A 14,798-nucleotide genomic window follows, 5' to 3' on the forward strand; every position below is an offset into this window, starting at 1 on the left:
CGGTCATGCACTTTGGTAGAAGAAATAGCCGGGAAACTATTATTGGGGAAAATATTCAAAATTCTGTGGTGCAAAAGGATTTCTGATCCCTCATGCTGGATACCCTAAAGGTTAACCTCCAGGTTGAGTCAGTGGTGAAGGAGGTGAATACAATGTTGGCATTCATTTCTAGAGGAATGGCCTACAAGAGCAGGGATGTAATATTGAAACTCAGTAAAGCACTGGTGACACCTCACTTGGAGCCCTGTGTAGAGTTTTGGGAGCCTTATTTGAGAAAAGATGTCCTAACGTTGGAGAGTGTTCAGAGAAGATTTTCTGGAATGATTACAGGAAAAGGGTTAGCATGTTTGTCGGCTCTTGGACTTTACTCGTTGGAGTACAGAAGGATGAGGGAGGACCTCATAGAGGTATTTCAAATGCTGAAAGGGCAGGACAGAGTAGATGCAGCAGGGATGTTTCCCATGGTCAGGGATTCTAGGACAAGAGGGCACAACTTCAGGAAAAAGGGCGTCAATTTAAAAGAGATGCAGAAAAATTTCTATAGACAGAGCATCATGGGTCTGTGGAACTTGTCACAGACGGCTGTGGAAGCAAGGTCATTGGTTGTATTTAAGGTGGAGATTGACAGGTATTTCATTAGTCAGGGCATCAAAGGTTATGGGGAGAAAGCCAGGTAGCGGGGCTGAGTGGGAGGATGGATCAGCTCATGATTAGAATGGCGGAGCAGGCTCATTGGGCCCATGGGTCTACTTCTGCTCCTAGGTCTTGTGATCTTTTGAACCAAGGTCTTTCAAATAGGTTTAGAAACACAAAGAGTGCAGATGCTGAAGTCTTTAAGGAAAATCAGGGTCCTTTGACAAGACTAAATAACGAAGGGGAAAATATTATGAATATAAAAAGGGAATGAAACTGGGGAGAGGCCAAAGGGTGAAAGGGTATTGTTCAGTAGGTGGCAGAGGTGGAGAGACCATGGGGGGGGTGGGAAGTGTTGCACGGTTGGGGAGAAAAGTAAGTAGGAGGTAAAGAAGAGCTGGAAACAGCAGAACTAGGTAGAGGCTGTGGTTACTAAAATTCATAAAAATCAATGTTCATGCTATTAGGTTTAAGGCTGTCCAGGAAAACCACGCCATATTCCTCCTGGTTCCTCTATCTGGAGAAATAGAGGTGAGATTCTGGGAGATATTCACTAACGATGTTTCCTTGCCCAGTTATTTGATATAGTTCATTTTTAAACATCTTTTAGAAAATGTAAACATATTTCACAAACTTTAAATGTGAGTGGTATTTAATAGTTGGGTATAATAATCAACCATATTGATTTCACTACTCCCCCCACTCATTCCAATCTCACCCCTCGGAATGCCTGGCCCTCCACTCTCTACGCACCAATCTGAACCTCACCTTCAAACCTGCAGACAAGGTTGGCGCTGTTGTGGTCTGGCACACTGACCTCTATCTGGCCAAAGCCAGACAACAACTCTTAGACACCTCCTCTTACTTACCCCTCATACAGGACCCCACCAAAACTTATCAAACCACTGAATCACACACCATCTTTGGACTCATCACTTCTAGTCACCTCCCAACCCTGCACCACCTGTTTTTACCTCCTTCCCAAAATCCACAAGCCCAATTGTCCAAGCAGAACAATTGTGTCCACGTGCTCCTTCCTATCCCATCATATTGGCCTCCACTTACCTCGATTCTGTTTTTCCCTCCTGGACAGTCCCTCCCCACCTACATCTGGGACACTTCATATGCACTCTATAACTTCAACAACTTCCAGTTCCCTGAACTCAATCACCTCATGTTTACCTTGGACATCCAATCCTTATGCACCCCCATTCCAAAGGCCTCAAAGCCCTTCATTTCTTTCTAGACAATAAACCCAACCAGTCCACCTCCCCGCCATCCTCCTCCGGCTGGCAGAACTTGTCCTCATCCTTCTCCTTCGACATTCCACTTTCTTCAGGTTAAAGGGGTATCCATGGGAACCCACATGGGCCCCAGCTACACCTGCCTTTTTGTTGGTTATGTGGAGCAATCCATTGCAGCAAGCCTACACAGGGAAGTTCCTCAACTCTTCCTCCGCTACATCAATGACTACTTTGGTGCTGCCTCATGGACTTATTGACTTCATCCACTTTTCTGCCAACTTCCATCCTGACCTCGAGTTCACTTGGTTCATCTCTAGTAGCACCCTCCCCTTCCTCGATCTCTTTGTCTCCATCTCGGGAGACAAACTCTCAACAGACATTTTCTACAAACCACCAACTCCCACAGCCTCCTTGACTACACCTCTTCCCACCCTGTCCATTCTTTCAATTCCTCCTTCTCTGTTGCATCTGCACCCAGGATGAGGACTTCCATGTCATTTCATCAGAGGTATCTTCCTTCTTCAAACAACATGGCTTTCCCTCTACCACCATTAACTCAGCACTCACCCACATATCCTCCATTACCCACACATCTGCCCTGGTCTCCTCCGCCAACACCCATAACATGGACAGGATTCCTCTTGTCCTCAGCTACCAGCCTCTGCATCCAAGACATCAATTTCCACCACATACTATATGATCCCACTATGAGACACATATTCCCCTCTCCTTCACTCTCCTCCTTCCACAGGGACCCGCTCCCTCCGTGATTCCCTTGTCAACTCCTCCCTCCCCACCAATCGACCCCTTGGAACGTTCCCCTGTAACCACAGGAGATGCTCCCCTTTTGATCACACGTCCTCCCTCACCACCATTCAGGGCACCAAACAGTCCTTCCACTTGAAGCAACATTTCACTTGTGAATCTGCAGGGCCATCTACTGCATCCGGTGCTCCCATTGTGGTCTCCTCTACATCAGAGAAACTGGGCACAGACTTGGAGATTGCTTTGTTGAGCACCTTGGCTCAGTCCGCTGCAATAGCGTGGATCTCCCAGTGGCCACCCATTTCAATTCTCCAACCCATTCCCTTGCTGACATGTCTGTCCATGGTCTCATGTATTGTCAGACTGAGACCACCGCAAATTCGAGGAAGAGCACCTCATCCTTCAATTGGATGGCGTTAATATCAACTTCTCTGGCTTTTGTTAACCCCCCCCACTCTCTCTCTATCCCTTTTCCTGTCACAGGCTTAATGAATTCTCATCTTTCCCCTTATCATATCCAATTAACACCTTTTTGTAGATCTGGATTCTTTTCCCAGCCAACATTGTCTGTATTCTGAGATTTCCTGCTCTTGGCTCATTCTGCTTATTCCCTGAAGGAGGCCTCAGGCCCGAAATAATGGCAATATATCTTTGCCTCCTATGGACACTGAAAAGACCAGCTGAGTTTCTCCAGCATTTATTTCTCTATGTTTTTTGCAACAATCACAACATCTGCAGTCTTCTGTGTTTCATTCTATATAATAGGCCAACTATGCAACAAGAATGAATAGTTTGGATGTACATATAATGGGTTTAATGCCCAACAGTAGGGTGTATAATTAGTGAGGTATGACTGGAGGTCTCTGCATGGGTAGGTTCAGAAACATTTGGCTCTGTCATGAGCTATAAAATGGCAAACCATTATTAGTATGGGGCACAGCCCAGCTGCAAGACAGCTACATCTCAGGACTCATTGTTTTTATGTAAGATATGAATGAAACATTTTCTCTGCGCAAGTTGGTGGTTTAGGTGCAGAACCCTAAGTAATTACAGATTCCACCAAAGTCCTGTAGAGTGAATAATGCAAATAATGGAAGAAAGGTTTCTCTAATGTTCATGGAGTCCATTTACAATTGAACACAACCTCAGATTACACTGTAGAACCATAACAACCACATAACACCGCAAAGAGCTTTTTTATGTTTTTCTGAAGTGAGCAGTGGGAACTGAAAGCATAAAATGTCAGCCTGACCCTGAGATCGTTACAATCCAGTATCTATCGATATGAATTAATTACTTGAAACTTGCTGAGTTACAGATGTATAGCTATCACTGGTTCTCAAAAGGTCACTTAGTGTATACTGCTATATTATTGCATTATTATCATTGCTACTTCAGTAACACCCCCAGTATCGGGCACCTCCGGGAATTGGTAGATGCCAGATATGCAAATTTTCCATTTGCTTGAGATTCACTCTTACAATGCCTAACCAATGTACCAGCATTAAAAATAAAGTTTAAAAGACTAGACAGTGCAAAATGTAAAGTACCAGTAGTTTGAAAGAAAAATCAGTATTGTAGTCCTAAATTATGTGAAGTTCACTTTAATCAGGTAATTCCCATAATTTACAAAATTTAAATTTAAATTTGAACCCAAGTTGCTGGCGCTGTAGTGGTATTGCATTATCCGCTGTGCTAATCATGCCACCATTACAATTAGTACCCTTGCCCCTCTTTACAGATAAAGTCTTACTAGATTCTTACTAGGCAGGGATGGGAAGGCACTTTGGGAGAATCGCCCCAGCAGTGAGTGCCATCACTCGGCTCTTCATCCTGGGTGCTGCCATTTATTCAAACACAACTTTATTGAAATTTTACTCGAACAGTTGCTGTGGATGGGGCACAGCCGGGATGCTCTGCTGGCTGAATGTTTGCTTCCATCTTCACCATGTGTTTGAGTGTTGCTTTGGAGAACATTTACTTCTACAATTTAAAAGTTTTATTTATTCTACTTATTTATTTCCTTGATTCTTTTGCCGGTTGCTTGGGTTTGCTGGTTGCTTGAATTCTGGATAACAGGGATTTTGCTGTATATTGATTGAAAATGCATTATGGGCTGATTTATGTTGATCACCCAATTTTTTAAAAGGTGTCAACCTCTCCAATTCCAGATGGAAAAGTTGCTTGTTTTTAAAGCCCCAGTGACCAGGCGATGAACAGCAGATGCCAGTGAGGTCCTAAGAGACTTCAAATTTTCACACACCCTGTCTGATTAGTCCTCATCACTCCCTGCCATTGTGACCTCCTCCTCTGAGTGTCTCACAAGCCCTTCCCACTTGTCCATCTCCAACTTTCTCACTCAACCGTTGGAGGCTTCACCTTCACACACCTGGCCCTCCAATACTGCAAACCCTTCCAACTTGCCCACTAATCACATTCCTAGTACCTGCCTACTGAGTTCTGACAAGGATCTTGGACCCGCAACATTAACCTTGTTTCTCTTCCCACAGCTGCTGAGTATTTCACTCTTTTTTTTCCATCACTGTATCATAGCTTGGTGGTGTCTGACAACAGTATGGACTGCCTTTGAGGAGAATTGTCTCTTCAATTAATAATTACCTATCCCTCTTTTCATTCCCACGTGTTGCCAAGACTGCAGTGGGGGATTTGCTGATGGATGAAAGGAATTTTAGAATTATATTACTGGATTGTGTTTGGTGAATTAGTGGGGTGATTTGGCCATTACTAGGGCTGCTGAATGATGATATTTGACTTCAAAGAGAACAAAGACCTTGAGGCAAGTTGAATTTCAAAGACGAAAATACATTTGTTTGACTAACAATTGCACACCCTCAAACCCTCCAAATCAGTGATTTCGTCCACAAAGCATTTGGGAGACAACATATTGGAATGAGGTGACCATCATAGCTAGTCCTAGATGGTCAGATAGTCGAGGACAAGAGGATTGCTTTATATTGAAGGGCATCCACTTAAAACAGATGCGATGGAATCTATTCGGCCAGAGGGTGGTGAATCTGTGGAATTTGTTGTGGAGGCTGTCATAGTTAAAGCAGAGATTGATAGGTTCTTGATTAGCCAAGACATCCAGGATTATGGGGAGAAGGCCGGGGAGTGAGGCTGAGTGGGAACAGGATCAGATCATGATTGAATGGAAGGGCAGACTCAATTGGCTGAATAGCCTATTTCTACTCCTATGTCTTATGGTCAATGATGGGACAGTGACACAGCTGACAGAATCACTCCAGTGACCCAGGTTTGATTCCCACCCTGGTTGCTGTCCAAGTGGAGATTGCATGTTCCCCATGTGGATTTCCCTCCAGATGTTCCAGATCCTCCCACAGTTAATGGGCTTCTGTAAAGTATCCCCAGTGTGTAGATGAGTGGTCAAATCTGAGGGGAATTGATGGGATTATGAGGAGAATAGAATGGGATCATTGCAGACAGATGCTTTGAATGGTTGGTTAGCATGGATTTGTTGGGCCAAAGAGTCTGTTTCCATGCTATAATATAAATTAATGTAAAGGATGCAGGGAATTAAGACAGCTAGAGAAGAATTGGGGCAGCACAAGCATGAGAGGGCAATTGGCCATGGGCAATGGTTATTAGTTTAACTATGTTAAATACTGCTATTTATGTTGAAGTATACACAATTACATGAATAGAAAATTAATTACACATTTAAAATGGAATTATCTCACCAACTTCTGCTCATTTAAATCTAATTGTAAAAATATCAGTGGACAATGAAGATTTTGCTTCCTGAACACTTTTGGGTGTTGTAACAAACTAACAAACATTTATTAGCATAAACAAAGGAAAAGCAATGGAAAATTCAACAGACAATAATACATTCAAAATAATAGGTTTTATTAAACTATTAATAACATTACATTTCTACTTATTTCTAAACTTAACTCTATCTTAAACCCCACTATGTATGTGTGTGTGTGTGTGTGTGTGTGTGTGTGTGTGTGTGTGTGTGTGTAATTAGATTCAAACCATTACAGTTTAAGCTTGATTCTGAAAAAGTCAATTTTAAAGTCCAGTTTCAACTTGAGGATCTTTTTAAATTGTAGTTCAGAAATAACTATGAAGCACTTTTAAACATCATGCCTTCAGATCTCTTTAAACTCAAGTCTCTTGATGAGCTATCTTTCAGAGAGATATTTTTCTTACGAGCGTTTTCACAAGTTTCCCCGATCTTGTTAGGGTTGTGGAACTGTGATCTTCACGACAATTTCTTTCTCAAACAGGAGTGACCATCTTCTGGACACAAATGAAGCTGTCTATTTTTTCTTAAAAGAGCAGTCGGAATTGGTCTTACTTATTTAAAAGCCACTTATGTTGAGTATCTCCGATGATAAGGATAGCACAATACAGAACACCATCTCCTTCTCTCTCCAGAGACTACTGTTTCACCCATGTCTTTCTCAGGAAGGTCAATTTCTCCTTCTGATTACAAAATGTCTCTGCCTCTTCATTTCTGTTCCGCTGACATCATGTAACCCGAAGTCAGGACTGTTTCATTTCAGTAGAACCTTTTGCCGCTCTTCAAAACCACTCCATATCCATAAATATCCATTATGTCTATCATAATCACTCCTGATCTCATCTCTGTTCCAAGAGCTTCACGATTCCGGAAAGTCTAGCACATGTCACTCAAATGGCACCTGAGTTTTGAAACAGCTGTTAGCATAATACTGATGGCACACAAAAATGCTTTTAAGATCCACACATGGTATTTGAGTTTCAATTGAGAACACTTCTTCAGCTTTATGGCTTTGTTTTCCAGACGTGTTAACTCCGAAAATGAACTCTCTTTCTGAGTTCTATGGTGTATCTGCAAATGTGCTGTGACCCTATATCCAGCCCACAATTCCCTCATTAGAAATATATTTAACTCTATAATTACTTTACTAGGAAATATACGTTTTAGAACTAAAAATTTTAGCTTTATAGATTAACACATATCTGTTACAGAGTATTTTATGGATTTTCGGCTGCAGGTCATGAAAATCATGAACATCAGCTTAAAATTTTCCTATCATGTGTCTTTTTTAGATATAACCTATTTCTGTCATATTTTTCAGTCTACTTAAGTATGCAAAACTATGAACTGCAACATGTCATTGAAAATTCATTTTCTGCCTTCGCACTTGGACATGTTCCCTGCTGATCTTGGTGCAGTCAGTGACAAACATGGTGAAAAGTTTCACCAGGACATTACAACCATGGAAAAGTGGTATCAGGGCAACTGGAATCCATCAAGACTATTGTTGGACATTGACACGAGAGGCATCAGATGCTGAGTACAAACGAAAAATCAGCGACACAAAACATTTGTAGGTCAGTTGAACTAATGCAATATGTCAGCATCATTATGCGATTAAACTGGCTAAATTCAATAAAAGTTCATTTAATGTTTCTCCAGCTTCCTACGTGATGCAGCAAATCTGAAATTTGTGTTCAGCTTGAAGATGTCCATCATAATCCTCAATTTATTTTCAGGAAGCAAACCTTATGAAAAAATTTTTTGTCCCATGTATTAAGAGCAACCATTTAAACAAGAAAATCTGCATATCCTGGGATCAAGTGCAATGCACAAATGTTCTGAGGAAACTCAACAGGTCATGCAGCATGCACAGGAAGTAAAGGATAACATGACATAGGCTTCAGGCCCGAAACATTGATTTACTTTCTATGGATGCTGCATGACCTGGTGAGTTTTTCCAACACATTTGAGTATTGCATGTATTTGAGCATTATACTAGATGTGGATGACACTGAGACCATTTATTGAAGGAGGGCTAATTAAATGCAAATACGAGGATATGGGTCTGTAGGCTTCCTTGTGATATAGGGTGCTACTGAGCTCATGGAGGTGGCTTTGCACTAATTCCAATAGTGGCTGTGAGTTAACCATACGTTGCAAAACCCCCATTTCCCAGGGTGGTGGGGCGGTATGATAAGATGGTTGGATTGTGTGACTGGTGTCGGGGATCCGAGGTGACAGGTCTTGTGATGATCACTTCACCCGTCAGACCAAGTGACAAGTGAGAGCATGTGTGAGGCACTGTGGTGAAGCAAGCAGCTTGCCCTCACTTGCTGCGCTTCTGTAACGGCTTCCCTCAGCCTTCATACAGCTGTTCAACCGCAAATGTAAATTCCCCGAGATCAGAACCAGCTCTGCAGCTGGCTCTGCCACTGAGACTTCCCCGGCAGGGGAGTCAAAAGCTTAGTTCAGAATAGGAGCCTCACCTGAGACTGATTGGTTTCAAAGCTAGGAGGAAGCAGCAGAGAAAACGACATCCGTCACGTCAACTCAAGATGTAAATCTACTGAAGTAAGCCACGAAAGTGTTGAGGTTACCTCATGGTTCACACTCATACACTTCCTTCCTTTGTTGTCGAACCATGCTCTAGATTTTATAGGCAGAGTTATACAGCATGGAAGCAGGCCCTTCAGCCCACCATCCATTCTAACCAACCATTCAAAAACTCCCATCTACTTGATCCCATTTTATTCTCCTCCTGATCCCAACAACTCTCCCCTTGGATTCTACCACTCATCTACACCTCAGGGGCAATTTTCAACAACCAATCAATAACTAACTTGCAGGGTTTTGGGATGGGAGTGGAAACTGCAGCACCCACTTTCACTACACTATAGGAACGATGTGATTGCACTGGAGAGGGTGCAGAGAAGACTTACCTGGGACAGAGCGTTTCACTTTGGAAGAGAGACTAGATTTGTTTCCTGAGGAGCGGAGGAGACTGAGTGGAGGACGTGAGAAGAGTGCACAGATGATCAGGGGCAATGGATGGGGAGGATTGGAGGGGAGAAGGAGATTAAAGGACATAAGGAATAGTGGAATGAGACTCCTGGGAACCAAAAGAGCACTCAGGGGTGAAATACGAGGTCATGGAGAAAAAGTGCAAACTCTGCACAGACACCATCCAATCTCAGGATTGGACCTGGGTCTTTGGCACCGTGAAACAATTCAGCCATGTAAGATTAAGGTATTTGCTGGAGTGTGGAGCTGGTGAAAGTTTTAAAGGTTGATCCAAGGAACATTGGCATTCTTACCGATATCTGGGAGAAACAGTCGAAAGGTCCAGGTTACAGATGGTCTGCCTCGGACACAGATGGATGATTGCAGGAAGTGAACAGAACACTAAAGTGAAAGGACACTCCTGCTTAGCCACTTGGCCAGGCAGTCTGACCAGGAGTGTTGGTCCAGTGGACTGTTGTCTGCATGGAGACAGAAGAGGTCTTTGCAACTCACTCAGGGCTTGTTTGTTGATGAGATGTATAAGAGCTGGGGACAGGGACAGATTTCAGGAGGTGTCCAAGGATAGTTTGCACAGGATCAGGAAGGGAATCCATTAGGTGATTCTCTGGTTGCACTGCTGGTTTGACATTGAGACTAACCACCTTTGGCCTCTGCTCAGTTGCTTCCCCTCAGCCGAGTTGTGGGATGGTTTGTGGCGGTCACTGTTTCCATTGCTTCAAGCTGCAGGTGTGCACGCGACACCAATGCATTACGCAGAGTCACTGTCCCAACTCAGTCGGAGGCTATTTATTCAGCCGCTCTCTCTCTCTCTCTCTCTGTCCGGAGCGGTTCACTCTGTTTCAGTTGTGCCCAAGACGAGGCAGCTGAATCCTTTAGGAATGTGACACCTTGTAAATGATCACCTGTTTCTGCTTTCTGTTCAGGTGGTGGCACCTACTCCGGACAGATCAGGACACAAAGGTACATCTCTCCGTGCTTGCTGCTGTGTTTTGATTCAGGAGCCGTCAGGTTTGCTGTTTCAGCCAGCTCTGTGTATCCTTCAGAGCTCAGAGTCTGTGCTCAGACATGGTTCCAAGGGACCAGAGGTATTCACATACTTAGAGGCCAGACAGAGGCACTTGCTGGCATGAGCTCTACTGCCTGCAATGTACCCCTCCATGCCACATACCATCCTGACTTGGAAATAAATCAGTGTCTTTCTCAGTGTCATTGGAGCTGATACGTCCACACTGCCCCTCACACTGTTCACACCCACCCCTCCCTCTTTTACACCCACCCCTCCTTCATTCACACCCACTCCTCACTCATTCATACCAGCCCCATCACTCATTCACACTCACCGTCACACTCATTCACACCCACCCCATATACTAGTTCATAGCCACGATCCATTCATTCATACCCACCCCTCACTCATTCACACCCACCCCTGCACATGTTCACACCCACCCCTCACTCATTCACACCCACCCCTGCACATGTTCACACCCACTCCTCACTCATTCACAACCACCCTTCACAGTCATTCACACTCAGCCCTCATTTATTCACACCTATCCCTCACATTTGTTCACACCCACCCCTCACATGTTCACACCCACCCCTCACACGTTCACACCTATGCCTCACACATTGACACCCACCCCTCACTCTTGTCCGCACCTCATTTACAATTCTGATACTATTCCAAACCCCTATGAACTCGTGCTGCAGGCTGCCTTTATTCATCTGATTTATCCACAGTATGGGGATTGATAATCACTGCCACTTTCTGACAAACTCCTCTTATTCCTTATAACACACAATAGGCAACAGATACTGAAATCTGAAGCCACACAATTTGCTGGAGGAACTGAGCAGGTCGAGTGCTCGATCTAGGACTTCCGCACGAACTGGCCGCCACTATTTTTCTCCCACTGATGCTGCTCGACCTGCTGAGATCCTCCAGCAGATTGTGTTTGGCTCCTTTGCACTCTCTCCTGCTGTGTGTTCATTGTCAGGGACCCGAAATACCACTCCCAAAAGCCATTTATTATTTTTCACCTCTACCCTAACACAGAAATGCTGGAGGAGCTCAGCAGATCCCACAGTGTCCATTGGAGGTAAAGGTATACCACCAACGCCGGTTATTTATCTTTGCCTCCTAGGGATGTTGTAAGACCTGCTGAGTTCCTCTAGGATTTCTGAATTTTTTTAACTACAATCACATCGTCTGCAGATTTTTGTGTTTCATTCCAAACTGGAATGAATGTTCACAGAGCTTCTCTTCCACCTCCACCTGAATGTGATATGCTTTTCAATCTTCAGTTGTCCAGTAGCTATCACAGGTCACAGTCTGAACACCAACAAGAGTGATATAAATTAACTTGCAGCAATATGCCATAAGACACAAAAAGAGATCATGAATATAAAATGATAGATTAATATTTTCATTTCCAGTTAATTTAATTTGATATTGAGTTATAGCGTGGTCCACGAGCCTGCGTCACCCAATTCCATCCATGTGACCCACTAACCCTGTACATCTGGAATGTGGGAGGAAACCCACACAGTTCAGGGGTGAACATAGAAACTCCTTACAGACTGTGCTGGCTTCGAACCTGGGTTGCTGGCATTGTAATAACATTGTACTAATGGCTTCACTAACCATACCACCCTAAACCACAGAGGTTGTACAAGGTGGCACCACTGTGTGGCCTTTGTTTGTCAATGTGGAATTGATGGTGAATTAATTGAGAAATTGCTTGGGGCTAGAGAATGAATGCCAGGCCTAATTGTTAGCACAGTCTTTTTGGAATTACAATTTCTCCTCAGCAATCTCTTTACTTTCCAGGGGAATTGTCAAGTCACAGAAGAAAGATCTCACCGCAGATGGCTCCATATGCCCACCTCACTATAAAGAAACCTATAAAAAACTCTCCAGGTATGCTCCATCTCTGATCAGTGCACCGTCTGGAATGGATCCATGCTCAGGTTACAAGCAGCCACTGAAACAGGAATTCTCGCCCTGCCCCTCCTTGCCTCCCATTCACACAAGCCAAGATAATTTTACTTTCACAGGGTTACAGACTGAAGTGTCCAGCATCTATTGGCTTCCACAGATACTGCCCGACTCAATGAGCCCTTTGTGTGTCGACACATTTCAACCAGTGATTTCCTCTCAAAATATAGAAAGGAATCTAGTGTAGTGCAGGGAAGAAGTTCAGGAAGTCCATGCACAGCAGGTCTGAGGGGTGCGCAAACCATTGACTATTCAGAGCTGTTGATTAGTGAAGCCAGCATGTTCTCCTTGCCCAGAGGATCTTTGAGAGGTTAGGCAGAGCCAGGATTTCACACCTTGTCTGAATAATGGAGCAGATTCCTCAGCACTGCATTGGGTTTGCCATTGACTTTGTGGTGGCGAAGAGAGCAGAGGTGCTCAGCGAAGCAAACTGCCAATCTGTGACTGGCTCTGATGTTGAGAAGGCCACAAAGGGAGCACCGGATGCAGTAAATCAAACTCCGCTCCCTCTTCCACAACAAAGACCAGCCAGTAGCCACCTCCACTCCCTCCACCACAACAGCAACCTCTCAGTAGCCAGTCATTTCAATTCCCACACTCCCATGTCTGTCCATGGCCTTGTGTACTGTCCCACCCAACACCTTATTTTCCATCTGGGCACCCTCCAGCCAGATGGCATTAACATCGACTTCTCTGCTTTCTGCTAAACTTACTTGCCTTTTCTTTCCCCTCCCCTTTCCAGTTTTTCCAGTTTTCCCCTCCCTTTCCCCTCCACCCACCCAGCCAGCCCTCCTCGCCTGATCGCTGCTGTCCCCTCCCTCCCTTCACCTATCATTTCCTGCCTGTGCCACCCCCCACCTATTCCCCACCATATCAGCCAAGACTTTTTCATTCTTTGATGTAGGGTTCAAGCCTGAAATGTTGGTTATGTATCTTTACCTTTGCTACATAAAGGACACTGTTTGACCTGCTGAGTTTCTCCAGCATTTTGTGTTTTTCACTTCAATCACTGTATCTACAGATTTTCATGATTTACTTCTAGTTCCTGGTCAACCTGACCATCTAGTCCACTGGAATCATTAATGTCATTAGGTGCAGTGGGGACATCTCTAGACAGGGGAGTGCATGTGGCTGTGTAATATGCCTGCAAGGGTTAGTAACATGGTTTGATTCCATTCCATGAAATCCCAGAGACTTGTTTTAGTAAAGCACCAAAAGCCATTAGACCAGGAAGTTCCCAACTGTGGCTGAACCCATTCTCATTTTAAACTGTTGTTTGGAGCCACAAAGTGGCACACCTCCACCCACCCATATTCAATCCTGATCATTCGTGCAGTCTGTGTGGAGTTTGCACGTGACTGTATGGTTTCCCCAGGGTGTTCTGGTAAAGAAATACAGGTGGGTTAGTTAGCTGCAGTACACGTTGGTCAGTTGGGTGTTCAGCAGGGAGTCAAATGGGATATGAGAGGGAATACATTACAGATAAATACTTGAGGAATGGAACTGATGGGTCTGCTCTGAGAGTTGGTATGGATTCAATGGATCGAATAGCCTCCTTTCATGTTTTAAGTATAAATATACCTCTGAAGTAAATCACTATTTATAAATTTGTGGCCAAAATTAACTTCCTTAATTAAAACAAACCCACTTTTTATTTCTGTTATTGAATAAACATAAACACAAGGGGGAAATCTTAGCTTCATCAATAATATTCTTTACGTTTCAATTTTATTTAATTGTATTTCCCCTGTCTTTCATGAAAAGGTTTCAGAATTTATCATGTTGTGGTGCAGCTTGTAGTCATGGAATTGTACAGCACAGAAATTGACCCTTCAGCCCATTGTCCATGTTAGCCCCTTTCTCCCAGATATAGTACATAGATTTCCACAGCACAGAAACAAACTATTTGGCCCAACTTGTCCATGCTGAGTATTTTCCTGTGTGCAGCCCTTATTCCTTTAAGGTTTTCGTATACATGTACCTGCCTCTACCACTTCCTCTGGTGGTTCGTTTCACATACCCACTGCTCTTTGCATGAAGAAGGTGCCCCCAGGTCCCTTTAAAAAAATTTCTCTCTCACTTTTAAATTTTATTTTAGTTTCTGCTAAACTGGAGAAAGGCTATGACTAGTTAGCTTATCTGTGATCTTCATGACAATATAAACCTTTAAAATCCCCTCTTAATCTGTCCCATCCTTTCCTTATAATTCAAGCCTGTCAGTACTGATAATATTCTCGAAAATCTTTTCTGCGTCCTTTCCCATGTAAATTTAGACATATGGCACAGTAACAGGCCATTTCAGCCCACGAGTCTGTGCCACCCAATTACACCTAATGGACCT

At 43.7% G+C, this 14,798-nt stretch overlaps 1 protein-coding gene across 9 annotated transcripts in view; it reads left to right on the top strand.

Annotated features, from left to right (window-relative positions):
• The window catches only part of dgkh (diacylglycerol kinase, eta), a 516,150-nt gene that overhangs the window by 487,729 nt on the left and 13,623 nt on the right, over nucleotides 1–14,798 (top strand). For 6 of the 9 annotated variants that reach the window (XM_069889589.1, XM_069889594.1, XM_069889588.1 and 3 more), the window contains 2 exons: nucleotides 10,380–10,416; nucleotides 12,290–12,379. In XM_069889589.1, the coding sequence (XP_069745690.1) occupies nucleotides 10,380–10,416; nucleotides 12,290–12,379 (127 nt within the window). The other 3 variants (XM_069889595.1, XM_069889596.1, XM_069889597.1) reach the window with 3 other exon arrangements.

This window comes from Narcine bancroftii, chromosome 7 (assembly GCF_036971445.1).
Source record: "Narcine bancroftii isolate sNarBan1 chromosome 7, sNarBan1.hap1, whole genome shotgun sequence".
Classification (NCBI taxonomy): Eukaryota; Metazoa; Chordata; class Chondrichthyes; order Torpediniformes; family Narcinidae; genus Narcine; species Narcine bancroftii.